Source organism: Salarias fasciatus, chromosome 3 (assembly GCF_902148845.1).
Source record: "Salarias fasciatus chromosome 3, fSalaFa1.1, whole genome shotgun sequence".
NCBI classification, from domain to species: Eukaryota; Metazoa; Chordata; class Actinopteri; order Blenniiformes; family Blenniidae; genus Salarias; species Salarias fasciatus.
This window is the reverse complement of record NC_043747.1, coordinates 24655921-24683153: the sequence shown is the minus strand read 5'-3', so window position 1 is coordinate 24683153 and position 27233 is coordinate 24655921. Positions and strand designations below refer to the sequence as shown.

The 27233-nt window shown below is 41.1% G+C and overlaps 2 protein-coding genes across 4 annotated transcripts in view; both read left to right on the top strand.

Moving 5' to 3' along the window:
• LOC115382558 (ribonuclease inhibitor-like) overlaps positions 1-27233 on the top strand; it is a 350185-nt gene that overhangs the window by 16505 nt on the left and 306447 nt on the right. Inside the window, exon 6 of the mRNA XM_030084339.1 lies at positions 18266-18313. The gene's annotated coding sequence lies outside the window, so the exon portion shown is untranslated. The remainder of the gene's footprint in view (positions 1-18265; positions 18314-27233) is intronic.
• On the top strand, positions 1166-18311 carry LOC115381733 (uncharacterized). 3 transcript variants are annotated; one of them, XM_030083327.1, is made up of 4 exons: positions 1166-1952; positions 4314-4454; positions 14156-14226; positions 17942-18311. In XM_030083327.1, the coding sequence occupies exons 1-4, from the start codon at positions 1692-1694 to the stop codon at positions 18048-18050; spliced, it is 582 nt and encodes a 193-aa protein (XP_029939187.1). In that variant the 5' UTR covers positions 1166-1691; the 3' UTR covers positions 18051-18311. The 3 variants fall into 3 exon arrangements, with proteins under 3 accessions (XP_029939187.1, XP_029939195.1, XP_029939179.1); XM_030083335.1 differs by lacking the exons at positions 14156-14226; positions 17942-18311 and adding an exon at positions 4978-6170; XM_030083319.1 differs by lacking the exons at positions 14156-14226; positions 17942-18311 and adding an exon at positions 4916-6170.

Sequence of the window (27233 nt, the reverse complement as noted above, 5' to 3'; positions counted from 1 at the left end):
GAGAGAGACAGAGAGAGAGAGAGAGAGACAGAACAGAGAGACAGAGAGAGAGAGAGAGACAGAACAGAGAGACAGAGAGAGAGAGAGAGAGAGACAGAGAGGGAGAGAGGCAGAGCAGGTAGAGAGAGACAGAACAGAGAGACAGGCAGGGTGAGAGAGAGAGAGACAGAGAGAGAGACAGGGCAGAGAGAAAGACAGGCAGAGAGAGAGAGAGAGGCAGAGAGACAGCGGCAGAGTGAAGTGAAGAGATGAAGGGTTTGATGAACAGGGAGGAAGAACAGGAAGTTAAGAAAAATAAGCAGGGTTTTAACCAAAGGGAAGGTTTTCAACCTGTTTGTTTTGTTTCCTGTTTTTTACATGTTTAAAATAAGGAATCCATCAATGAGTCAACAAATTTGCTTGTTGAACATGTAATCTACTCCACTATTTTTAACCTCAAGTCTACCGTGGACACCCAAGATTTGAATTTATATTCAAATTTTTCAATCTAACAGCCTGTCTGATCACGACGGGGTTGATTAATCTATGATGTGATTGATGATTGGTTCTCTGAGAGAGATTCACTCTGCAATCTTAAAAATTAATTAATCTAAAAATCGAATTCATCTGCAGCTTAAACCAAAATAAGGAAAAACAGTAACCTTTTCCTAAAGAGAGGGAATACAATAGAAATAGATTCCTGCTTATATCTACATTTGGTCACAAGACAAGCTGTCTTGGCATAGTTTTTCATTATTCCTCTGAGGAACAAACTTTGAATGCAGTATTTTATCAGAAGAATCAAATAAGATGTCTGCTACTGACAACACAAAACATCCATTGGTTAAAAGTAACAATACTTTGAGCAGTTTGTCTAGAGACATGCTTTGCACTCATAAGTATTTTCTGATACTGGTACTTTTGCGGGTCATTGAGCATTAATCAATGTAGCAGTATTTGTACTTCAGTGCTAAATTTTCAGAAACCTCTGCCTCTGGAAGTTTGTCAAAATAAGTTTCTTTTCTTTTCCATCTTCAGTAGGTGGGCAGAGGCCAGAAGTTCCACCTGTGAACCGTTTCCTGGATAATGCTGTAGAGCATGTGATTCAGGCCTGTTTGAGAGAAAACTGATTTCTCCAAGACTGCCAGCTGCATGCAGGGTCAGAGGTCACTGCTTGGGTCATTGACAGGTTTGAGGATGGTTCCCTGAGGACAAACTCTCAGGATGATTATTCATGATTGTGTTAAAGAGAAAAGACAACCTGAATTTGCTGAATTTGAGAGGCAGTCTATTTTCTTTGACAAAATTTCCACACTATTTTAAATCCTCCAAAGTGAACTGACAAGAAGCAGTTCTTTCAGTGGTTCCTCCTCATCAGACTGCTGAGGAGCCGAGGACCTTGAACAGAAAACAATCCAGAGAAAATATCAGCACTAGTGAGAGAATGGAGACGAAGGTCCACCAGTCACACTGTTTGATAGACAAATATGATAATATACTAATATGTTTTTCTCTTTTGAGTGTTTGTTTTGTTATAAAGTCCTGTACAGGCACTCGCCGCTCCGATCCACAGCCCCGATCCTCACGGCCAGCTGCACTGCACCAGCCGACCGGGAGGGAGAAGCTCGGTCAGCAGCGGGAAGTGCAGACATACACACGCACACACACAGGAGTGATGAAACTCAGATTTTAGCGAGAAAATTGGTTTTTCTATGATGATGACATGTGTGGTGATTCTCTGTTCTTCTGTTCTGCTGAGACTTTCCATACAGGAGGGGAGATGTTGTGACTGCGAAAGCAGTGGACGCATTCTTGGAGAGGGCTGCTCCTGGTGGCTGGGTGGCTGGCTGGGAGGAGGCTGTGGAGGCGGTGGGTTTGATTACGACGTGAAAACATCGGACGTGAAAACATCGGACGTGATAACGGCGTACTGCAACGTGATGGAAAATATGAGGCAGCATGACCGCGACAAGGTCAGGCCATGAACACACACACTGGGGGGAAGAGAGATTAGACTTTAAAGAGTTTTAAATTCCTTACTTTTTTAGCTTTTGAATGAATTATGTGTTTTGTTTGTTTTATAAGTCACTAGGAAGATATCAGTGGGTCGACGGGCTGAACCGTCCTGATCAGACTGAACCAGAGGCAGCAGGAAGCCTCCATGATGGTCACTTCTCCCCCACATCACTGTAACCTGAACACAGGGTGTGGAGCTTCTAGTTTTAGTGGGTTTAATTATCAACCAATTGCTCAGTTGGGTGAAGAATTTAAGTGAATTAATTAAATGAATTTGTTTCAATACAGTTTCAATGAAATAACTTGGAGGTCACATTCCGGGTTTTCAAACTGAGTGAAGGGGGAGACAGAAGCAACAGGTTTATCTCGACCTTCCCCTTCGACATAACGAAACTAGCATGACAATGTTTTTACATGACTGTGCTACAAGAATTTGTTACTGTCTATGAATCTACATTCCTAACTTTGAAATCTACTGAAATGAATTACATTGGCACCTTTATTTGATTTAATTGGAGAATTTGTGGACTAACTATAAAGAGATTACTCAGATTTAGCATTGACTAAATCTCACAGAATCACACTGGAGCTAAATGTCTAACTGCTAGAGATAGACAATAGAATGTTTGTCCAGAAGTCATGGGAGGTATTGAATGTCTTATGAAGTCATTGAATGATTCAGTGATGTTTATTACCAAGTCTTTTTACACCAAGATGAAGAGGACCTGATGGGTGGACATTTTTTCCAAGATTTTATGGAAATCAACTGAACTGTACTATCTTCTACTTCAAAATCTGCTGATGTTAAAATCATTTTGTCTTTTGGACCTCTGACTCATGCTACTATCCAGTCGTTGACCTGTCTGACCTGTCTGCTGCATTATTTTCACTCAGATTGGATCCTGAAAGGCAATATTTGCCTGCATTCACCTAAAAAGGTAAATAATGCTTCACATTTGGCCCAGGACTTTGTCTCTAGTCTGGGAGTTTATGCATTGGCAGTGAGGGGATCTGGATCTGGACCTGTCAGGTGGAACTCTGATACAGTATGAGGATGATGTTTTCACACCAAAAGGTTGAAGGAAGCTTGAAGAGCCTGACACTGTTCTACTCCTGAACCATCTCCCTGAGGGAGGCCGCCGAGCATCCTGAGCCCAGCTGCAGCTGAAAGTGACGTTCCTTGGACACGTTCTGGAGGAGAGGATCTGGAGGAGAAGAACCGGTCCTGGTCTTCGGGAAGACCTGAACTGTGGTCTAATCTGCCGCTACAGACTAAAAGAAGAGACGTTGTCTTTTCTAGGTCTGGCAGAATGCTGTCGTCACTGGATTTTTGGTTTGCAGCTGTAGACTCTGTGTTCGAAACAACCACACAAGGATGTTTCTGCAGGACTGGAGTGAACAGAGACAATGTCACGTGAGGGTTAACATCTGGAAGAAGACTAAACATCAGCCTCTGGTCTGGGATTACCTGGCTACGGACCGCCCTGTCATCTCTATTCCAAGAGAAGGGACGGTTCTCTACAGGTATTCTGGTTTGGACACGTGGATCACGGTTTCACCCTGATGCTTATTTCTCTTGCAGACTCCTGACTGGGTTCCTGGGCTCCTAAATAGTCTGTGAGCAGCTGATGCTCCAGCAGAGATTATCACTGCAGCAGGTTTTGGTTCGGGGCGACGGATGCGTAGTACATGCGTCACATTCTGCTGCTGGTGAATAAAGCACAGAGTGCCTGTCAGCAGGGGGGTCAGGGTGTGAAGCCATGTTCTGTGGTTTTAATTTACCTTTGAAATCCCGGACGAGCCCCCAAACTGTTGTGGAATTTTTGGTGAATCAGAGCCAAAGATGACGAGTCAAGGTGTTGACGCTGCACAAGGAGGATTTATTGAGGATTGCAGAGGAAGCACACACAAATCAGCTGATTGAGAGCAAGGCTGTTGCTCCGAGGAGAATCCAACCCAACTCTGGCATGACTTCCGGCCATGCCAGGTCATATAGCTAGATCTCACGAGACTAGCAGACGCTGTTTCCAAGTGACTTCAGACAAAACAGAGCGGCCTTCACACTGTGTTCCTGAGAACTTTGAAAACAAAGCATTATTCCACATCAATTGGGGGACTGTTCATGTCTTGCCTGGTGACGTCAAGGTGTGAAGGAGAATATCATTTTACATTTCATTATTTTAGATATTTGTGGAAGTTAGTTGTATTATTGATAGTACCAGTAGTAGTCATGATAACTCGTTCTGATATCTATTAAAAAGTCCAAATGACATCTTTATTGTTAAGTAATTTCCTTGCATATACTGTGTTTCTTTCAGAGGTTCTGTCCTATCAGGAGCAGCTGGACCAGGCCTGTCGTCTGGACCCACATCAGAGCTGCAGTGGAGGATGAAACGGTTCCAGCTTCTCAGCTGAGCGGTGGAGGGATGTTCCTGGTTCAGCAGCCCCGGAGCCCACAGGTGGAGTGGTAAAGATGTAGAAACAGGAAATGAGGCATAGGATATTCTGATGCACCATCTGATCAATCACTATTAAGGACGACTGAGTTTTGAACAGATTCTCCCTGTCGTCAATTGAACCAGAGTTGATCGATTGTAAAGATATAAAAACTGTTTTGTACTGCAGCATAAAAGTATGTTGATAATGATTGCTGATTTAAGTTCACTCAATATTGACCTTTGTGTTTTTTCAACCTGTAGTTCAATAAATTTGTTGTGCTTTTGCAGATCTGTTGTTTCCATACATGATTCAAAATATTTCACGTAACAATTTTGTCATATTGTTTACAACAGGAGAGAGTAAAACAAGCTTAAATAAAAACTTTATTGATTATTGATATCAATTACAACTCCACAACAAAACAAATGCAGTTGTGTTATTAATGGTTCTCATGGTCCCCGGCCTCCTCCGTGTTGAGCAGGTCCTGTCAGAACCCAGAATGGCCGAAATGAAAGCAGCATGGCGTCAATGTCTTCCTTCCAGCTCCCTGGATTCTCCAGCATCGCTGAGGAGCCGTTCAGATGTTCAAAGTTGGACCCGGTTCTGCCTCTGCTGCTCAAGATCCTCAGAAAGGGTTTCTGTCAGGATAGCAGAGACGTCTGGCTGGAACAGGGTCCTGGTTCTGTGGCCGAAACAGAGTGATGGAAACTGATATTAAATGTTGTTCAATCCCTCATCATCTCCTAGTTTTGATGGTTTTCTGTAACTCCTTAAAATTACACACTCTTTTACAAATCCAATTACTGCATTTATACCGGTGTGTGACTTTAAGAAAATGTATAAATATACAGAGAGATTCAGATGAGCCTTCACATTTTGATTGAGGCTTTTGTCTTGATATATCAGTGTCTGTTACTGAATAGAAACTGGATTTCCCCCTGTGCAATTTAGAAAATATATGTCCATGTATTTATAAAGCTGTATGAAGAAACAGTTGGAAGGAAACCTACGGTGCAGAGCAGCAGGTGGAGGAGACGGTCCCTGTGCAGGTGGAGAAGGTGGTGCTGGTGTTGATGCTCTGGCCGGCTCAGAGGATGGTGCTGCTGTTTTGGCAGTGAGTCTGGGAGTTCAGATGGGGAGACCAAACTGTCCTCACTGAGTGAAACAGAATACACACACACAAAGAACAATAAAGTCAAGTCATTGTGATTCAAACTCAGCCCTAACATATTTGAAAATCGATTCGAAAATCTAACTTCCTCCTTAAGAGGGGCTTTAAAACGTGTGTGATAACTTTAATAATGCTGTCAAAAAACTGTACAAAAAAACAACTTGAGTTTACAGTCAATTCAAGGGTTTTAATATTGACTTTCTCATGTCATTTTTTACATAATACTGAAGAGAAAAACATATTTAATTTCATTATGTGTAAGAAAAGAGTCAGATTCAGGATCTTTATGCATATGCTTAAATTAAAAGTGCCTCAGAAGCTGAAACTTCGTCCGGGGGGTTTGTTCAATATCAAGCAGTACACTTGCCATCAGCAGCGTTTACTGCTGGCATTCTGAGTGTGATTACGTGACTCCGAGGACAATGACTGTAAACTCCTGAGAGTAGCAGAGTCTAAATACATTCTTACACAAACTGTCAATCCAGATAACACATTTTCCTACCTTGTAACAAATTCTGTTCACTAAAATCTCACCTTTACCCTCCATCGGTGACTCAAGCGGCGCCGTGTCCCTTCCGCTGTCAGTAGCCATAGATTGCGTCCATCTGTTGGAACCAATGACGTATGGTTGGAACCATCTCCATGTATTTTCAGCCCTGCTGTTTGAGTTGTGATTATTAAAAGTCGCCCAAGCCTTTACATGAAATTGTAGCCACATTAGCTGCAAAGAATCACAAACTATCACCATAATAGTCCACACAAACAACAAACAAAACAGAAACATACGAAACTCCTTGGGCGCATGACGCTACAACGGAGGGAAATCGTGTGCGTTTGCTCTTTTTACACTTTCAGAGCTTAGTTAGTCCTCTTCACGTTTCTCTGTGCATCTCTTAAAGCGGTCCTACCCGAAACTTCTGCAGACAGTTTATTCCGCAAACATTCTCGGGCCAAAGACGCAGTGCGTGTTTGAAAAACAGCTCAGAGGAGAAAAAAGACAAAGTCAACAGCAAAAAAGACAAAAGTGTTCCTTAAAAAAATAAATGTGTAGGAGAAAAATACAAACGCGAAGGAGAGAAAGTGAAACACGAAGGAGAAAAATACAAACGCGACGGAGAAAAAAAAACAAACGCGAAGGAGAAAAATATACGGAGCCCCTAAAGGGACATCAAAAAAATAATTTTTTTTAGGGAGTTCTACGTGCTCACGTAAAGCTTTTACGTGCGCACGTAGAACTTTTACGTGCTCGCGTAAAGTTGTTTACGTGAGCACGTAGAACTTTTACGCGAGCGTAAAGTTGTTCACGTGAGCACGTAGAACTTTTATGCGAGCGCGCAAAAGTTCTACGTGCGCACGTAAAGCTTTTAAGGGAGCACGTAAAGTTGTTTACGTGAGCACTTATAACTTTTAAGGGAGCACGTAAAACTCAGCTCCCGTCTGTACGCTCCCGTCCGCGCAGATTCCTCCGGGGACATCTGCGCACAGCATTGGGTGTACACCGGTCACACCCATACGCATGCTCCAGAGTGCTACAGCAAACAAACCAGTACCGAAGTTAACATTGAAAAGTGAGTCTGTGAAGCCATCAGGCTGTAGCTTAGTCAATAAAAGACTCCGAGGCCAGCCTCTCATTTATTAATCGATCATAAAACGGCACAAGGGTGCACTGCCATATGAAAGACGAGATCGGCATTTGTGCATATAGCTCCTTTTATATTTTCATGTTATATATAAAGTTAGATCTTGGATTTCTGGTATTATTGTTAAGATTCAAAATTATTCTTACTTTTTATTTGCACATTTCAATCGCTTTGTTGCACCCCCATGTGTGTTCTAGCCTCTGTAACTTGAAATTTCTCCGTGGTGAGATAAATAAAGTCTATTCTATTCTATTATGTTCTATTTATCAATATGATAATGGTATGGAAAGATGAAATCAGGTCTGACATCATGTACATAAGTTTGAGTCAGTGTGGATTTGCGGTGCAGCACAGAAAAACCTGGCGGCGTAATTATAAAGCGAACCTCCAACATGTCGTAAAACACAAGCAGCACATATTCAGTACAGATTCAAAAGTGAATGTATATTTTAAAAAAAAACTAATGCTCTTAAAGAATATCTAATAAAATTTCCTCTTGTGGGATTTGTCTTGGTGGGTGTTGGCTGGAGGGACGGCGGAATGAAGGAGACTCGTCGACTCGTAACGTACTGGCAGCCATTTATTTCTCTGAACATAACCTTGCCCCCCTAGAACCACAAGAGGGCGCTAGAGGATAGCGCCTATCAATTCACTCTCATAACATCCCCCTTTCTGAGTACAGTATGTGCAATAATGTCACATCAAAATATTTAAACACAATTTATACACATTCTGTCTCATTCAAAGTATTTCTGAACATTCTTGCTTTACTGTAACTTTGTGTTAACTGGAAAATAATTACATTCTTTTAATGTTTGCAATGTAACTCTGGTGTCAACAAATAATATTTACATTTTCTGAAGCCATGAACTAACTATGAAGGTGGGGTAGACTTCCCATGCCTTCAACTGAGTGAGGGGATTATTCTGCCCCGGGCCGGTCACTCAGGTGTTCGAGAGCACCTTCTACCTAGGTCAAAGTCCTTAAGGTACCTCGGAGGATTTCTCTCTCTGGTAGGATAGCGCCTTTCGCCTGCGTTGTCATTTGAAGTAAGGCGTCGTGGAACATCCAATGTCTGCAGGGTTGAGTTGTTATGCTCCGGCACAACAGGATTGGAAAAGTCCTCAGGTTCAGTTTTAGTCCCTGTGAGTGTGATGAGATGACTCCGGTTGCGTCGCAGTAGTCCTCTGGGGGACTGGACCAGGTACGACCATGGCATGGCCGCTTTGCTTGAGACTGTCCCATTTTCTTTCATGTCCGTAATCCAAACCTGATCTCCCGGATGTAGTTCTGACAGATCCTGTGCTCTGTGTCTGTTGTTGAACCATTTTCGCTGCTTGTTTCTCTCTGTCCTTTCCCGCTCTCTCAGAGCAGAGATGTCTGTCCACCCAGGAACGAGACAGGCTGGAAGGATGGGCACTGTAGTACGGAGTTTTCTTCCCATCAGAAGTTCTGCGGGGCTGTGGCCATTTGAGAGTGGAGCGGCCCGATATGCCATGAGCGCGAGATAGGGGTCACTCTCTTTTTTCAGAAGGTTTTTCACCATTCTCACAGCTCTTTCAGCTTCGCCATTGCTTTGCGGAAATCTTGGACTCGAGGTGGTGTGAGCAAAGCCCCACTCTGAAGCAAATTGTTGGAAAGTATCAGACGAAAACTGTGGGCCATTGTCACTCCGAACCTCCATTGGGATGCCATGTCTTGCAAATATGGACTTCATGTTTTCAATCACAGCAGTAGAAGTAGTATGTGTTAACTTAGCCACTTCTATGAATCTGCTGAAATAGTCCACTAAGAGCAAGTACTGACTGTTATTCCAATCAAAGAGATCAACACCAACCAACTGCCACGGATGTGTTGGGAACTCTGTGGGCAGCAGGGTTTCTCTGTGGAGTGGTCTCTCCTTTGCACATGTGTCACATTCAGATACAAGCTTCTGTAGTTGTGCACTGAGTCCTGGCCACCATACTGATTGCCTTGCTCGCTCTCTGGACTTTGCGATGCCTTGGTGACCTGTGTGTAAACGTTCCAAAATGTCTTTTTGTAGTGACTTGGGAATGACTATGCGTGTCCCCTTTAACAGTAGGCCATCTTCAATAGTGAGGTCGCCAGCGTGTTGGTGAAAGGGGAAGCATGGTCCTGGTATTCTGTGTTTGTCTGGCCATCCATTCCCACAGTAGTGTTTCACTTGTTTTACAACGTCGTCTTTATCTTGGTGTTCCCGTATTTGTTCTAATCTTTTCTCTGTAGCAGGACGATTTGTGATGATTTGATGGACATACAAATCAATTTCGTCTCGAAGTGTTTCGTCACACAAAGTCTTGTCAGGTGCTCTGGACAGCACATCTGCTGTCGCTATGCTTTTACCCGGTACATGTGAGATGGAAAAAGAATACCTCATCAATCTCATCCTGAGTCTTTGTACGCGTGGTGGTAGCTCATCAAGATTCTTTGAGCCCAAAAGTGGTACTAAGGGCTTATGATCAGTTTCAATGTGGAACTCAATGCCAATCAGGAAGTCTGAGAACCGCTCACATGCCCACGTTATGGCAAGGGCCTCCTTCTCAATCTGAGCGTATCTTTGTTCTGTTGGGCTGAGTGCTCTTGAAGCAAATGCAACAGGTTTGATCGCACCGTCTTCTTGTTTTTGCAGTAGCACCGCTCCGAGTCCGAATGAAGATGCATCAGCAGAAATGGTAGTCAGAGCTCTGGGGTCGTATAGAGTTAAGTTTGGGGAACTGCTCAGTTCGGACTTGATTGTGCCAAACGCTTTCTGTTGCATTTCACCCCAGCACCACATGTTCTTACTGCTTAGAAGGTCTCTCAGTGGCTGTGTCTTCTCAGCAAGGTGAGAAAGGTATTTTCCCAAATGATTAACCATCCCCAAGAACCGCCTCACGCCACTGACATCTGTAGGAGCCTCCATATTGCTGACTGCTTTCACTTTATCTGGGTCTGCTTTCACTCCCGCACTGTCTATTATCTGTCCCAAGAATTTAATAGACGTCTTAGAAAACTCACATTTCTCACTTTTCAGTGTGACTCTTGCCTTTTCGAGACGTTGCAGAACTGCCTCCAGTCGTGTGTCGTGTTGAGCCTGCGTTTCTGCGTACACCAGTATGTCGTCCATCTGGCAGACCACACCATCGAGCCCTTCCAGGAGCTTTGACATCCATTTCTGAAAATGTTCAGGGGCAGAAGAAATACCAAAACACAGTCTGTTGAAACAGAATCTCCCAAATGGTGTGATAAACGTAGTTAGCAGTGCTGATTCCCTGGACAAAGGAATTTGCCAAAATCCGGAGTTTGCATCAAGTTTTGAGAATATTTTGGCGTTCTGGAGCTGTCCAAGGGTGTGTTCAACTGACGGGAGCATGTGTCGTTCTCGTTTCACAGAGTTATTCAGTTGTGTAAGGTCGACACACACACGTACCTCGTCCTCCATTTTTTTTGGGACCGGGACCATCCCGGCACACCAGTCTGTGGGCTGTTCCACTCTTGAGATTACCCCAAGCTCCTCCATGCGGGCTAGTTCCTTTTTGACTTTGGGTAACAGCAGTCGTGGGACACGTCGTGGGGTTGTGAGAGCAAATGGCCTAGCATCATCTTTTAGCTCGATTTTGTATTCCCCCTCCATTTTGCCTAAACCACTGAATAATTTTGGAAAATGCTGTTTCACCACCTCCACAGATGTGAGTGACACTGCCTCGACTCTAGCCACCAACCCGAGAGCTACACTCGCTGGGCGACTGAGTAACCCTTGCACCAAATCTATAACGACATACACCGCTTGTACTGTAGACTTTTTAGATGTGCTTAGGTTAGCTGTAAACTTCCCTTTGACTGAAAGAGGTGACATGCCTGCTCCATACAGTTTCAGTTTTGTTGGCTGTAGTTGTGGTTTCTCTGCTAAAGTTTTGTACACACTTTCTGGAAGTACTGTTACGTCCGCACCAGTGTCTATTTTGAGCACACAATCCAAGTTGTTAATCTTTACTGTAGTCAACCATGCATCATCTGACTTATCTGAAGCTATAGAGCCTAAAAATGCCACTTCACAGTCACTGTCATCATCACCTGTAGCCTGAACTTCTCTTACCCGTCCTGACCTACACACTCGTGCGTAGTGTCCTTTTTTCTTGCATTGATTGCAGAATACATCTCTGGCTGGGCAAATGTGTTTGCTGTGGTAGGGCGTTTTCCCACATCTGCTGCACTGTTGAGTGTCACGTTTAGTATTTCTCTCCTGGGTTTGGTTTGTTGTCTTCACTGGTTTGTTAAAAGTTTTTGTAGACGGTTTTGTTTTAACCTTGATGCTGTCCACGTTGCAAGGGTTTTCTTGTTTGAAGTTGTTCTTCAAAAGATCCTGCTGTTTCTTCACCAGCTCACTCTGGCGGATTTTCAAGACTGCTTTTTCCAGTGTGAGCTCTGGGTCCATCTGCAGGGACTCCGAGAGCCGCTTGTCACGTATCCCAACCACGAGTCTATCCTTGATCATTTCACTGTGCAGTGCACCATAGCCACAGTGCTCTGCCAGGGTGTACAGTGATGTAATGAAGCTATCAGCGGTCTCTCCTAACTCCTGTTGTCTTTGGTTAAACTTTGCACGTTCAAAAATAACATTTCTTCTTACGACAAAGTGTTTCTCCAGCTTGTCCACCATTGTTTTGTAGTCGCTCTGTTCTGCATCTGTAAGGCTCAATGATGTAATCACATCCTCTGCCTCTTCTCCCATTGTGTAGATTAACGTGTTCACTTGGCTTTCCTCCGGCTGTTGCTTGAGTCCAGAAGCTATCCTGAATCTTTCGAACCGTTTAATCCACTTTGGCCACTCCTCTGGCTTTTTAAAGTCAAACTTTGGTGGCGGTGGGACTTGAAAGGCCATAGGGACTGCTGCTGCTACGGCACCGTCTTCCGCCATGCTAGTTAGCGGCCAATGCTAACAGGTTAGCTCTCCTCGTTAGCACCCGATCCCTTGTGGCTTACCGCGTGAGTTCCCTCCGGATAACAGCAGAAGGTTCTTCATTACTTTACCCGCTGTCCCGGATGACTTCTGACACCATGTCTTGGTGGGTGTTGGCTGGAGGGACGGCGGCATGAAGGAGACTCGTCGACTCGTAACGTACTGGCAGCCATTTATTTCTCTGAACATAACCTTGCCCCCCTAGAACCACAAGAGGGCGCTAGAGGATAGCGCCTATCATTTCACTCTCATAACAGGATTAATAAAGGATTTTTAACTTTCAATAACTGACGGATCCTGCCACGGAGAGCGCAGTTTTAACAGTGCGCACGCGCTGCTGCAGAGCGCATTTCAGACGCTCAGATCCAGCAGGGAAAGGTGCTGTTTAGCTCCGAAATGGTGTGTGACTTTATTTTGTCCTGTGTAGTTTTAGAAAATAGTGTACTGGCTGATGGAGTTACTTTAGATGCACTGGTGCCATGAAAGGACTTGATGTAGGAACCAGGAGAGGCTCGGACTGGAGGCTGGACGGAGGAGACGGGACCTGAAGAACCATGACTGAAATGTAAATATACTATAAGTTTAGCAAATGATTTATCTAATCAGTGATTTTATTCAGGAAAATAACTTAAAGGAGGTAGTAGAAGTAGTTAATGTAGAACTCAACAAGATAAAACAGTGGTTTGACAGCAACAAATTAGTTTTAAATGTTAAAAAATTTAATTTTACATTGTTTAATGATAGAGAAAATAATATACATATATCAATTAAAATAGATGGGATTCAAAGGGTACAGAAAACAAGATTTTTAGGTGTTATTATTGATAAAGACCTTAGCTGAAAGTCACATATAAATTATATTAGAAATAAAATAGCTAAATCGATTGCAGTATTACATAAAGTAAAAGCAGTTTTAAATCAGTCAGCATTACTTAACTTGTATAAATCACTAATTATTCCATACTTAACTTATTGTGTGGAAATTTAGGGGACGACCTGTAAAACTTATACACAACCAATGTTCATTTTGAAAAAAAAAAAGGCTCTGAAAATTATAAGTAATAATAGAAATAGAGACCTATCCAACCCACTATTCATTAAGTATAATTCTTTAAAATTTGATGATATAGTTGACTATAAAATACTTCAGATATTATATAAAGCTAATAGGAACATGTTACCAGGAAAAATCCAAGAAAGATTCAAAAAGAACTTTGTTATAATCTAAGGGATTGACATTTTTAAAAACCCCATATTCAGAACAAAAATAATGGAACTCACTGTGACTGTTAAGGGAACCAATCTGTGCAATGCCCTTCAGAAAGAAGTGAAAGAAATGCGAACAATCACAGCATTTAAAAGAAATGTAAAGACTACATTACTGGAAAATTATGCAATGTTGGACACATGAGGTTATGTGTCCAACATTGCATAATTTTATTCTGACAGAATGGAATTTGTTTTTGAATTTTGATGACAGATAATGATTGAAATTGGAGACGGAATATAAGCGGTTGGATAAAGAAGAGGTAGATAGAGAAAAAAAAAAATAGGTGTGTGTAATGAGTGTAAAATTCGGTGAAAAAGATTATGGTGTTTGTAAATATTGTGAAAATATGTAAAAATATGAATTGATGAAAGAAGAGGCAGACATAAGTTATTCTTCTTTCTGCCGTTTTCATTCATGTATGTATTACTTTCTTTTATGTATATTTTTTGTGTCATCTTTTGAATAAAAATAAATCTATAAATAAAATGTGATGCCAGTAGCGCAGATATAACATATTAGCTGACGGAAGATTACATACAGACAGTGGACGTTTAGTCAAACATTTTATTCAGACTTCGACAAACTGTCATTAATTTTGTTCAGTGTATTATTGATTATTGGTTCCCCAGCCTGGTCACTATTGCTTTCAATGAATGGCAGATTTCTGTTTATCTTTCCAGGATGATGGCTGCTCTCGGTTCACCAGCACCCGCTCGGTCCCGTGTCCTGCTCAGCACCGGTCCGGTACTGGGTGAGTGTGTGTTGGGGGGGGGGGGGGGGGGGGGGGTGGACCTGGCCATGGTGCAGCTGCTGTATGAGACATAAATAAATGAAACAATAAAAATATGAGCTGTGTAAGTGTGTCAGCCTCATCATTTGCGATATCAGGGTTACATGAACGGACCTATTCAAACCTCAGCCGGTGTCCGTTCGTCCACGGTGACGCTGCTCATTGCAGCGTGATCTTCTTCCAAAGTGTTTCTGTCCTCCTTTAATTCCAGTTTTTAGTCATCCACTGAGTCCCTCCTTATTGTGTGAATGCTGAAGGCATTGACACGATTAAATTCCTCCTCTGACTTCTTCCGCCGTTTTTTGGCACGCTTCTCCTCCTACAAATTTTGTCCGATTTGAACCGTTCAAATATCATTTTGTGCAGCTTTTTAAGGACATGGGTGCTATGTTCTAGCTTTTTAATATCTCTTCAACTTTTTGAAATATTTCAACTTTTGTGCAACTTTTTGCCCCATGTTAACGGATGGAGATTTTTTCAAACTTTGGAACCTTATAACTTCTTCAAATCTTAACCGATTTTAACCATTCAACTTTTAAACTATTCAACTTTTTAAACCCTTTCTTCAACCTTTTTAAACTTTTTCAACTTTCTTGAACTTTTTGAAATATTTCAACTTTTTAAATTATTTTTAACATTGAAGTGGATGGGAAAACCCTTCAACTGACCCGTCAACTCCTTCAACTTTGAACCATTATAACTTTGTCATACTTTCACGTGGACAAGTCATTTTACTTTTAAAACGTAGGCATTTTTGTCCTTTATTCAGGAATGTGATGTCATTTCAAGATCTTTTACCAAATTTAAACTGTGAGCCTTCAAGTACAGAGAGAATTCCAGCTTTTTTTGGAGTTTACAATGGGTGTGTATTGGAGAGGCTAGAGTGGGAGAGTGGCAGTTAGAGTGCGGGAGGCTCTGAATTTTAACCAAAAAAAAATTCTTTTCTCGTCCGTATGGCCACATTTCTGACTCAATCTCCCCAATAACCCCTCAAAACGTAGGAATTTTTCTTGTGACCCGTACAATTGAGTCACATTGTCTCTATCTCAAACGGTTCTCTCTGCAGAGTCATTTGTTTGAGGAGAGTGCAGGATTTTCTCCCATCCGCTCCAATGCATTTTGGAGATGCCTGAATCCAAAACTTCACTCATGTTCGCACCCTCGGTATGGCTGAATGGATGATCCTACAGACATGATTCCTGCACCATTAAATTCATGAAAGGCTTCTGAATCTGGCTGTTTGAAAATCTTTTTCAATTTCGAATCTCGGTCACCGAGAAAAGCCATTTCTTCAACCATGCGCACTGCATTAAAAAGTGCTGATTCACTGTCATGGCTGCTGTGCAGCTGGTCTCCATTGCAACAGATACACCTGTTGTGCTGACTGCTGCTTGATTAGTCTGGATTTTTCCATTAAGACTGGAGCTCTATTGATCCTCTGTTACTCTGACACTGACTCTACTGATGTCTACTGCTTCTTTTTCAACTTTTTGCAGCGTTTTCAACATTTTTGAACCTTTTTCAACTTTTTGGAGCGTTTTCAACCTTTTTGAACTTTTTCAACTTTTTGCAGCGTTTTCAACCTTTTTCAACATTTTTCAAGTGTTTGCAGCCTTTTCAAACTTTTTCAACCTTTTTCAACTTTTTGCAGCGTTTTCAAACTTTTTCAACCTTTTTCAACTTTTTGCAGCGCTTTCAACCTTTTTCAACATTTTTGCAGCGTTTTCATACTTTTTCAACCTTTTTCAGCTTTTTGCAGTGTTTGCAACCTTTTTCAACTTTTTGCTGTATTTTCAACTTTTTTTTTAAACTTTTTGCAGCGTTTTCAAACTTTGTCAACCTTTTTTAACTTCTTTCAACTTTTTGCAGTGTTTTCAAACTTTCACCGCCTTTTTCTACTCTTTTCAACTTCTTGCAGCGAATTCAACCCCTTCCAACTTTTTGCAGTGTTTTCAACCTTTTTCAGCTTTTTGCAGCGTTTTCAAACTTTTTGACCCTTTTTCAACTTTTTGCAGTGTTTTCAAACTTTTACCACCTTTTTCTACTCTTTTCAGCTTTTTGCAGCGTTTTTAACCTTTCTCAACCTTTTTCAACTTTTTGCAGTGTTTTCAACCTTTTTCAACTTCTTTCGAATTTTTGCAGCGTTTTCAAATTTTTGCAACCTTTCTCAACTTTTTGCAGCGTTTTCAACCTTTTTCAACTTTTCATCTTGAGCTTCTTGAGCTTTTTCTGCATTACAGTTTAGCATTTTCAGCTCAGCATTCACACTTGCATTTTCTTCAGGAACTGCAAATTTTTTCTAGTTTACCTCCACCTCAGACCTGAGAGGATCGATATCCAGAATCCGGAAAAGTTTCTTTTTTGCCAAAATTGCGGGACTTCTGAACCATGAATATAGCCGTGCCATCCGCTGCCGGTGCAGCTGAATCAAGACCAGCAATCATGTTTGCTGTAGCGCTCCGGAGCATGCTTATAGTGGTGCGATCGGTGTACACCCAGTGCTGTGCGCAGATGTCCCCGGAGGGATCCGCGCGGACGGGAGCTTATGGACTGGAGCTGAGTTTTACGTGCTCCCTTAAAAGTTATAAGTGCTCACGTAAGCAACTTTACGCGAGCGCGTAAAAGTTCTACGTGCGCACGTAAAAGCTTTACGTGAGCACGTAGAACTCCCTTAAAAAAATAATTTTTTTGATGTCCCTTTAGGGGCTCCGTACAATCATTAACTAGTGGGGCACAGTGAAAAAAACGACTGTTTCTTTCCTTTAGGAACTAGTGTGGAATAGGCAAAGAAATACAAATTAAAAATGTGTACTTTCTAAAATGTATAACATTTTACAAACACAAATGTTTTTGTTTTCAGAATAAAGAACTTGAAAATGTAAGTTTCACCAATGTCTTTCACTAATGTTTTTACAATTATCAATACTGTAGCTGTATTGACACCCTCCATTCAATTGTTAAACTTTTTAAACACTCATTTTAATTGTTGGGGAGTTAAAATTTCCATCCTGAGTCTTTCAGATGTTTTGCGTCCAGGAACATTGTAGAATTTTGTGAAACAGAGGTTGAAATGACTGAGAACAAAAACCACCTATCAAATACCAATCGATTCAGAAGTTACGCTCCAGCTTGACGGATTCTGAGCAGCTGTTGAATAGAGCCGCTGCTCATCAGGGGAATAAACTCCACCTGGCATCACAGGTGAGAAAAATCAGCGTAATCAGCAGCCTGATCCCTGATTCTGGAAACACAGCCAGCACCGCCCACCTGAAACCAGACAGGATAAACCAAAACCAGGCCACAGCGCCCCCATGTGGTTTTGATCTTTTATTGTCTTTCCAAAGTGTATGAAGACAGAACCAGTCTGCGGCATCACAGCAGGTGTGTATGATGGCTGGAAAGAGGAAGAGCGCGCAAATCCAGATGTTTTTAGAGGTGAAGAACATAAAAAAAATTAAATGTTAAACCAAAGAATACAGTTTCTTAATGCAGTATCTTTCAAAATACTTGAACAATCCTAAAAATATTTAATTTGGTGTCATATTGATTATTTTACAATTTCTGAACTTTTAGATCTGGACTTTATTTTGAATGAAAGTCACCTGCTTTGTTTGTTTCTGTTTAAAGAAATGTTCTTGTTCATTCATTGATTCTGCTGTTTTCACTCTTCATTCAGGTTGGAGAGATGCAGGTTGCCAAAGATCAGCTCTTCTTTGGACTCAGTTCTTAAGTCCAACCCCTCCCACCTGAAGGAGCTCGACCTACGTTCCTACCAGAGGCTGTGAGAGGAGAACGCTGAGCAGCTTCAGGATTGGACAGCAGAGGACACACAGTCAGCCAATCAGAGGAGCCACAGGCTTGTTGTGTTGGTGTGACAGTGGTGGTCCTTCATGACTGCTGCTCTGAACAGGACTGAAATCCTCACTGCTTCAGAGACTCTGATTATTTCCTCTTATCTGTCTGCAGGTGGGAGTTTGACTGGGATTAAATCCTGAATATTTACTGAGGAGAGCACAGCGTCATCCAGCATCGAGTGACAGAGGAACCAGCAGAAGACCTGTAGATTGTCAGTGGCGTGAGTGTGAAGAGTTCAACAATGAACCAGGGTTCCTCTGGATGTGATGCAGAATCATCACTGTGTGTTTGGACTCCTCCTCCTCATCCTGTCTTATCACTGTCTGCACCTACACTGTTCAGTTTGGTAGATTTTACCATGTAAAATCAGTTTTTGTTCACTTCAGACTGTAAAATCTGAGCTGTTTGAGGAAGAGTCAGACAACTCCTGCAGCAGCCTCAGATGAGTTTTACGCTCCGACTTGTTTCATTGTGGAGGTTTGTGAATGGAATTCTCTTTAACCATCAGTTGAGGCTGTTGGCCAAAGTAAATCCTGATCGCTCTCACACCAACTTTCATTCATTCCTTTATAACATCCGGGTGAGACTCCTGTAACTCCCTGTATATTGGTCTGGATCAGACGTCTCCTCATCGACTCTAGCTGGTACAGTATGAGAGATTATATGTGAGAGTGGTTGGCATCCGTGAGCCCACATTGTCTCCTGCATTGCTGGTGTTTTTCCAACTGTTTGCTTTTAATGTGTGGCTTAATGAAAAATCGGATTAAAATCTTCCATTCGAATTCCCTCCATCTTTTAGAACTGGTGGAAGTTTGTTGTGCTTTCTACAGGGAATACCAGTCTCCCTGTGACACCTGAATGCTCAACTCCTGTTCCCACACAGAGAGGTTGTCACATGCTGCTTTTGTCGCCTCCTGTACAGTTTAGAGATGATCTTTACCGGAGTATGACGCTGCTGTCCGCAACTCACTCCCTCCTGCTGAGATTCCCTGTTTGATTTCTGTGTCATAGAAATGCCTCAAAAATCAAAAAATGTTTCAGATTTGCAGTTGTATTTTATTCATGCTTTTTTCTTTTTCATTTCCACAAATCCAGTAAAAGTTTCACATATCTATGATAGAGTTATATCACAATCACAATCCGGTTTTACTGTCAGGCACAGTGAAACCATTCCAGGGATTTGTGTTGGTGGCGTGATGCGACTCGAAAAAAAAAAACATAAAAGGCACACACATAAAAACATCGAAACTATAGAAAATTAAGGAATATAGCATCAATATAACATCAACAATAAATATGAACTGAAAACTAAAACTCACAACATATTTACAATATTTTTTTAAAAGCTGAAGGTGAGAGACTAAGAAGTTTATATTATAGCCAATTGTGTGTGTGTGTGTGTGTGTGTGTGTGTGTGTGTGTGTGTGTGTGTGCGTGAATGAGCGTGTCCGTGTGTGTGAGAGAGCGAGAGAGTGAGAGAGAGAGAAAAAGGTAAAGAGTGTTTGTGTGGTAAGCCATGTACTTCGTGAATCTTTGTAGATATTATTTCAGCACCATGGACAGCACTATGTCCTCTCGCGCTCTTTCTCTCTCTCTCTCTCTCTCTCTCTCTCTCTCTCTCTCTCTCTCTCTCTCATCAGTGTTGAAGATGCCAGTGAACACTGGAGACAGCTGATCAGCACAGTGTTTCACAGATGGACTCATCCACATGTAAAAGATGCACTTTAAGACCAGTTCTGGTCATATTATATTTGTAGTATATTTTCATCATATAGAATTGTTGGATTTTTGAGCCCCTTTACCACGGAAGCCCTAACATGGGGCTGGTGTTATGCTCTTAATTAAGTCACCCAATGTGCTCATTAACAAAAAACATGAACAAAATAAACCAGTTAACAGCAACCGCAATATGTGAACTTGAACGCAGGATGACTCACTGGATGGCAATGATGGCAATCTTGATATCACTCGTATTATATTATTATTCAAAATAACAGTGGAAAAATATTTTAATAAACACCCTGACCAGCTGCAAACTACACACAACTTTAGTCTTGATTTCTATTTCTTTGTTTTTGCAGCATTTGAAAATGTTATGAGCATACGTACATACCGTACCTCCTGCACGGCCAAGTCAGCCCACCAGTATTTGTTCCCTCCTTTAGTCTTTTTCCGATGTTTGACGAATACATTTTTTGGATTTCTCCTGAGGGGTGGACTATTTTGGACGTGAGTTCTGGTCAAGACAATAATCCAGTGTCCAATATGTTGAATCTGTTGAAACCCATTTATTTCCACTGTTTTCGGTTTGTTTTCCAGCGGTTGGTCCTGGTTGTGGGGATGTGTGCAGTTATTCATCCTCTGTGCTGTGTTTGAACTGAAGCATACTATTGTGTAACTTTGCTGTACTTATAATTTGCTACGTCCAAACTGCTCAGTCTTCAAGCGGAGCTGGCTGGCAGCATTTCAGCCATGAAGACTTAAAACTCCAGTGACTGAGATGGAGCTGGCTCTTTCCACCTGTTGGAGGACGGTGCTGGTCTTCACAACAACGCTGATCATGTGTGCAGCTGGATAACAGAGGCTTGCATCTGGAGGACGACCTCTGTCCTCAGCCGGCGTGTCCAGGTTTTAGACCTGAGCAGGAGCCGCTTGGTGACGGAGCTCATCCAGCTCTCATGGCGATCGACCTCAGCAAAGCAGGGAAGCTTCATTGTTAGACTGCTGAAAAGCTGCAGTATCATTTGTTACCACAGGAGGGCGCCACAGCTGAGCAGGTTCTTCTGTCTTCACTGTCCAAGTCCCTGTAACAACAGAATCCACTAAAACTTTCACAAATACCAGTTCATCTCAAATAAATTACAGTCATGACACAAAAACATTACATTTCTTCACAAAATAATCAGTCTTGATTATTGCGACCCTCCTGCTGCATCGGCCAATCAGAACACTGCAAAACTGTGTTATTCCCTGAAACTGAGCTTTGCAGAGAAGAAAAAAGAAAAAAAAAAAACCTTACTTCCCAGAACAGACAGGGACGCTGAGGTGACAACGAAGGCCTCCTGCCACGCCATGTAGGACACCAACGCCACTTTGTCTTCCTGTCTGTCAAACCTCGACTCACTGATGTGTGATCCTCTGAAACTGCCTCACATCTTCATAATCCGCCGCTTTGTGAAGAAAATCAGCTTCAAGATGAAGATGAGACTTTGTTTCATGTTTTTAATAAGAACTACAACTCTTTATTTTAATTTATTAGTGAAAGTTCCAGCTTTCTCCAAAAACTTTAACAAAGCTGGGTTTTCAGTTGTTAAATTATTTTATTTATTTTATTGTTTTTTTTTATAAGTTAAATATGTTTGTTTTTTCAAAATATAAATCTTCAAAGGTTACTAATCATTTTAAAATGAGCAATGCTGCAGCTACATTGATCACTAACACCTTCAATTCAATCCTTTTTCCTCTTTTTAAATCATTTTATTATTTGTAAAAGTCAAATTTCCATCCTTGAGTGTTGTTTCTGATGTTTTACCCATCGCTGGGTCCAGGGTGTTACCATGGGGGTGATGTTGCTCCCCCTGGGTTCACCACAGCACTGCTAACAACTATGATTCATTCACTGTTTTTTTACTAAAACCGGTGTGGTCTGATTCAGCCAGTAGCTGCAGCTCGTGCATTTGCCTGTGAACTCACCACTTCCTGTCAGGGAGAGCATCAGTTTGTGGTCTCTGTGTTTGTGGCTGAAATGAAAAAAGCTGCTCTGTGTTTTGCTTGCAACAGTTTTTGTGCATGCCTCTCGCTGACATTGTTGGAGCTTGTTGCTTTGAGTGTGAGTCGAGCGTCAGTGTGAAAACGTGTCGTCTCACAGAGAAAAGCTTCCAAAGGAGAACATCTTCGTAGCGGAGCTGTCAGGACCGTACGGCATGACGGCTGTATGTGATTGGCTGAGCTGTAAACAAACCTCAGACATAAGCATGGTGCACGGCTGTGAAGTACACGGAGTGGTGCGCACATGTCCGTGTTACAGTGGAAAATAAAATGGAGATCCCTCAATTCCACAGGACCGTCACTCAGCCAAAACATTCTCTGGTACTGTCACACCGTATCACCTCGACTTCTGGGACGCTTTAGGCTCCTGGCTCCTGGAACATTCTAGATCTCTGAGATCTAGAGTTTATGAACATTTCTTTCTGTGGACATTTGTATGTGGATTTAATTTTGGAATTAAAAACTTGCATGGTTCCTTTTTCTTTCTGTGAAACATGTTTTTGTGGTTAATTGTGACTCTCTCTCTCTCTCTCTCTCTCTCTCACACACACACACACACACACGCACACACACACACACACACACAGTTGCCAGGTCTGCAACGTTCAAAAAGAGCATTCAAAAAATCCAATCAAAACTGCTTTTACAAATAAACCTGCTTTTCATTTCTTACTATAACAATGCATGTAATCACGTTTTCAGTTCTGGATTGTAAGTACAGAATATCTACAATATAAAATTGGTTCAAGATTCAAAGACCTTCAAGGTTCAAAGATTTAAGTATTATTACCATTTCCACATTTTTCTTGTTTCTTGAAAAAAAAATTGAAACTTCAGAGTTTAATTTAAATGTGTGTCACAACATTAGAATCTGCTTTGTTTTTAGATCAGCACTGTTGGACTTGGTTTTGGTTTAAAATCTGGTTTCGTGCATCTTATTTGGACTTTGGGCTGACTTAGTGTCGGACCTGGCAACTTGCTGGGTTTGCAGGGAAATCAGCCACAGCAGAACTGCTCTTTTAAAAAGATTTCCTGGTATGTTGCTGCACAGAAATCATCCTCTGTCGACCTGCGAGGGACAGAAGAAGAACCAGGCAGAGGACTGAAGACGTTTGGGGAGATTTTTTTGTGCGTAAGAAGTCTGTTGCACACATTTACATTTGTTATTACGATTGTTATTCTGATATAAAACCACTATTCTAACGACAAATATCTGTGTGAAATGTCCTCTGTGTCCCCCACAGATCTCTGAACCATCGGGACTGGACCTGAGAGAAAAATGTGAGTTTTCTGTTTTAGCATTTGGACATTTTTATGAATGTGAAGTGTATTTCAAATGAAATGTATCATTATCATCATCATCATCATGATTATTTTCATCAGCCTCAGCATGGACTCAATATGAAGTAATGAATTTTTTAATGTGTTAACGAATGTATGTGTTAATGAATGAATATCACATACTGTGTAGAGGTTTGGGGAAATACCTACAGAAGCCATTTGGAGATTTTATTCAGACTTTAAAAAAAAAGCTATCAGGATCATTCACAGTGTGGGCTTCAAGGACCATACAAACTCACTGTTCCTAAGATCGAGCCTTCTAAAACTTGAGGATTTAGTAAATTTGAAATCTTTGTTAATACTTTACAAGGCAAGAAACAATTTGCTTCCCTGTAACATAAATTGTCTGTTTGCTAATAGAGAGGGCAATTATACTGTCAGGCAAATGCTTAATTTAAAAGTTCAGTGTGTTCGTACGACCCTCAAAAGCCAATGTATCACCCGGAGAGGCGTAAGTCTATGGAACAGTTTAGATGGGAACCTAAAAAGTGCCATAACTATACATCAATTCAAAAAACTGTATAAGCGCAGTATTTTTGATAACTATGCCAGAGAAACACAATACTGGAACGTGAATACTGTACGACATAACACACACACGCTCATAAACAGGCACATGCACGTGTTAGGATGCATGGGCCTGGGTATGTATAATGAACACACACATATAACAATACTGTCAGACACAGTATGACTACTGAGTATGCTGTAATAATATGTAGTATTGTTTGCTAGCCTTGAATAAGCTAATGATAATGTATGGTTAATGTTGCAGTTCATGTCCAGGCACGCACACACACTTGTGTGGCATGCCAGGATATGAATCTTGTACTACATAACACACACACATTCATAGGCAGGCACATGCACATGTTACTGTGTAATGGCCTGGGTATGGATGAAAAAAAACATATAGCCTACAAATATAACAACACTGCCATGTGACCCTCAGCGATAAAACTGTGAGATATGGGAAGGGGTAGGCACTGATAAGCTTCTGCTTCAGCCTACTCCTTTTGGGCTTTCATTGAATGGTTTTGCATATTCTTGTTGAGATGTTTGTAATGTGATATGCCCAAATAAACAAAACAAAACAAAACTAAACTAAACTAAACTAAACTAAACTAAACTAATGTTTACACATAATTCCACAGTTTGTATGAGTAAATCAAGTTTTGTCATCCATTCAAAAAATTTTTTTGAAAAAATCTGCCAGAGAAGTTGAAGTTCGGGAATGTGTAGAACAACATCTGCCTGCTTCTAAAAAAGATTTATGTTTGTGAAAAAAGTTCCTATCATCCACCGATCATTACTTCCTGTTCACACATGCAAAACACAAAACTGATGAGAGACTTTGAAGATGTGGTTGCGGTTCTTGTTTCCTTCCTTTCACCTTCATTTGACTGGATGACGGCAAGTCGAACTGTCCAATCAGAGAGCCTTCTGTCCTCCTGCCCCACTTCAGAATCTGTCTTTGGTGTACCAGAAAAAACATTGGTCTCAATTACAGCCTCAGTGCTGTGGTGTTCAGGGACCATCTGCAAATCACAAGGCTGCTGTGATGGTGAAGACTGCCTCCCCTGAAGTGCTCTGGCGCCCCCCAGGGGAGGTGTGCCTCAGGCGTTGAAAACCGCCGTTCTCGATATTTCTGTCTACCATGTCTGTAAATCTGCGCACACACACAGCAGGGACAACAACACTGAACGGGTGAGCAAATATTACAAATCAAGCTGCGACATGAACAAATAGGCTCAGATCAACATTACGAACAAAAAACCAAAACAAAAATCAAGAACCCAAAAGCATTTTAATTTAGATACATAGAGACATGCTGGTGAATGAAATTATGTGGCAATAAAATAAATACATGCAAAATGATTAAAAAAATCAAATAAACTAAATAATGTTTTTAATAAAGTGCAATTTAAAACACCACTGGTGACAGGAGAATTATACATATACATATATATATATATATATATATATATATATATATATATATATATATATATATATATATACCGTGTATATATATATATATGTGTGTGTATATATATATATATATATATATATATATATATATACATATCAGTGGCAGACCGTGCATTTCACACTAAGGCCTTCAGAACAGATCCGCCTGAACCAATCCACCTCTCAATAACTATTTCATGTCTACAAAAAAAACTCTTATTATGCAGATATGCACATAAAGAGTTGTTGCACAGCAGATAGATACTTGTGCAGCCAGAATAAATGCCTTTGCTGAAGTGCACAATTCTCCTACTCCATCTGTGCACATACAATGAGCATCAACAACTTAATAAAACAGCAATCTTATTTAGGAAAAGAGGAACATTTTACTCACCAAAATGCCGATTATTTAAGCAAAATACATCCTCCTTTCCTTCCTCAAAAAGAGTTCAACTGCTCTGTCATATAGATTATCTGTGTGTTTCAGTTCCATAAAGCCAGGGCTTAAAGTCCAGCTTGCCCTGTGGTATTTCTGGCATAAGTTTTATTTCTCTTCAGGTCTTCTTCTTCTTCTTCTTTGGAATAATTGCAGTAGGCGACCAACAACTTAGGTGCATACCGCCCCCTACTGTATCTCTTGGTGAATGTAAATCAGAGGGCCTGGATATGCTGTTGTTAGTGTAGCTAGCTAGAAGGCGCTGAGTCGCCAACTCGAAATCTGATTGGTTGAAGCAACTGTCTGATTGGTTGAAGCAGCTGTCTGTTTGACGCTTCACTTTACTTCCCTGCGCCATCAAGAACGGATAGCGAAGGCCTCGGGCAGATTTCTTTGACCCTAGCAACAGATGATGCCTGAAATGTGATTGGTTAAATGATTTAATATGAAAAAAACATGTCTGGAAGCAGCGCAACCACGGGAAAACTATGAAAGGAACTGGAACATACCGTTTGGAATCATTTATTAATTATTTATGGACAAAATATAATTTACATCAGTCTGTAATTCAGATACTTTTTAGGCCAGCAGAGAAGGCTTTGCAGGCCCTGACGGTCCACCACTGAGCCACTGAGATATATCTATCTATCTATCTATCTATATATATGTATATATATATATATATATGTGTGTGTACATATATATATATAAATATAAATATAAATATAAATATATCTATCTATATATATATATATATATACTGTGTATATATGTATATATATATATATATATATATATATATATATATATATATATATATATATATACTGTGTATATATGTATATACATTTCCTCTGAGCGCACACTTCCTCAAACTTCATTCTATCTCTGACCCTCAGACAGAGACAGGATAAATTCAGTCGAATTGTGCCTCATTAAGCCAGATTGTGTGTTGAAGGGAAATTTACTTTATTTTGCTCGTTTTCGGCGCCTGAAGAATGCCCAGCTGGCCGAAATGTGCCGGCAAAACGGTCATTAACGCCTGATGAAAATATTTGTCGGCGTTACAGAAGCAGTGCGTTAATGCGTTAATAATGCGTTAACGTGCCCAGCCCTAATATATATATATATATATATATATATATATATATATATATATATATATATATATATATATATATATATATATATATAAAACAAACAAACTGTGTTCTCGCCACCCCGGCAGTATTGTGTCTGTCTCCTTCAAGCTCGGGTCCTCTACCAGAGGCCTGGACGCTTGAGGGTTCTGCGAAGGATCTTAGCTGTTCCTAGGATTGCGCTCTTTTGAACAGAGATGTCAGATGTTGTTCCTGGTCTCTGCTGGAGCCATCCTCCCAGCTTGGGGGTTACTGCTCCCAGTGCTCCCAGATCACGACTGGCATCACTGTTGCCTTCACACCCCACACTCTCTCTATCTCTTCCCTCAACCTTTGGTATTTCTCCAGCTTCTCATGCTCCTTTTTCCTTATGTTGCCATTACTTGGGATTGCTACATCTACCACCACAGCTGTCTTCTGCTGTTTATCCATCACCTGAATGTCTGGTTGATTGGCCA

Coding starts and splice junctions, on each gene's coding strand:
- LOC115381733 (XM_030083319.1), top strand. CDS start 1,692: ATGATGATGACATGTGTGGTGATTCTCTGTTCTTCTGTTCTGCTGAGA. Junction 1,953..4,313: donor GGCAGCATGACCGCGACAAG/GTCAGGCCATGA, acceptor TGTTTCTTTCAG/AGGTTCTGTCCTATCAGGAG. Junction 4,455..4,915: donor AGCAGCCCCGGAGCCCACAG/GTGGAGTGGTAA, acceptor CGTGTTGAGCAG/GTCCTGTCAGAACCCAGAAT.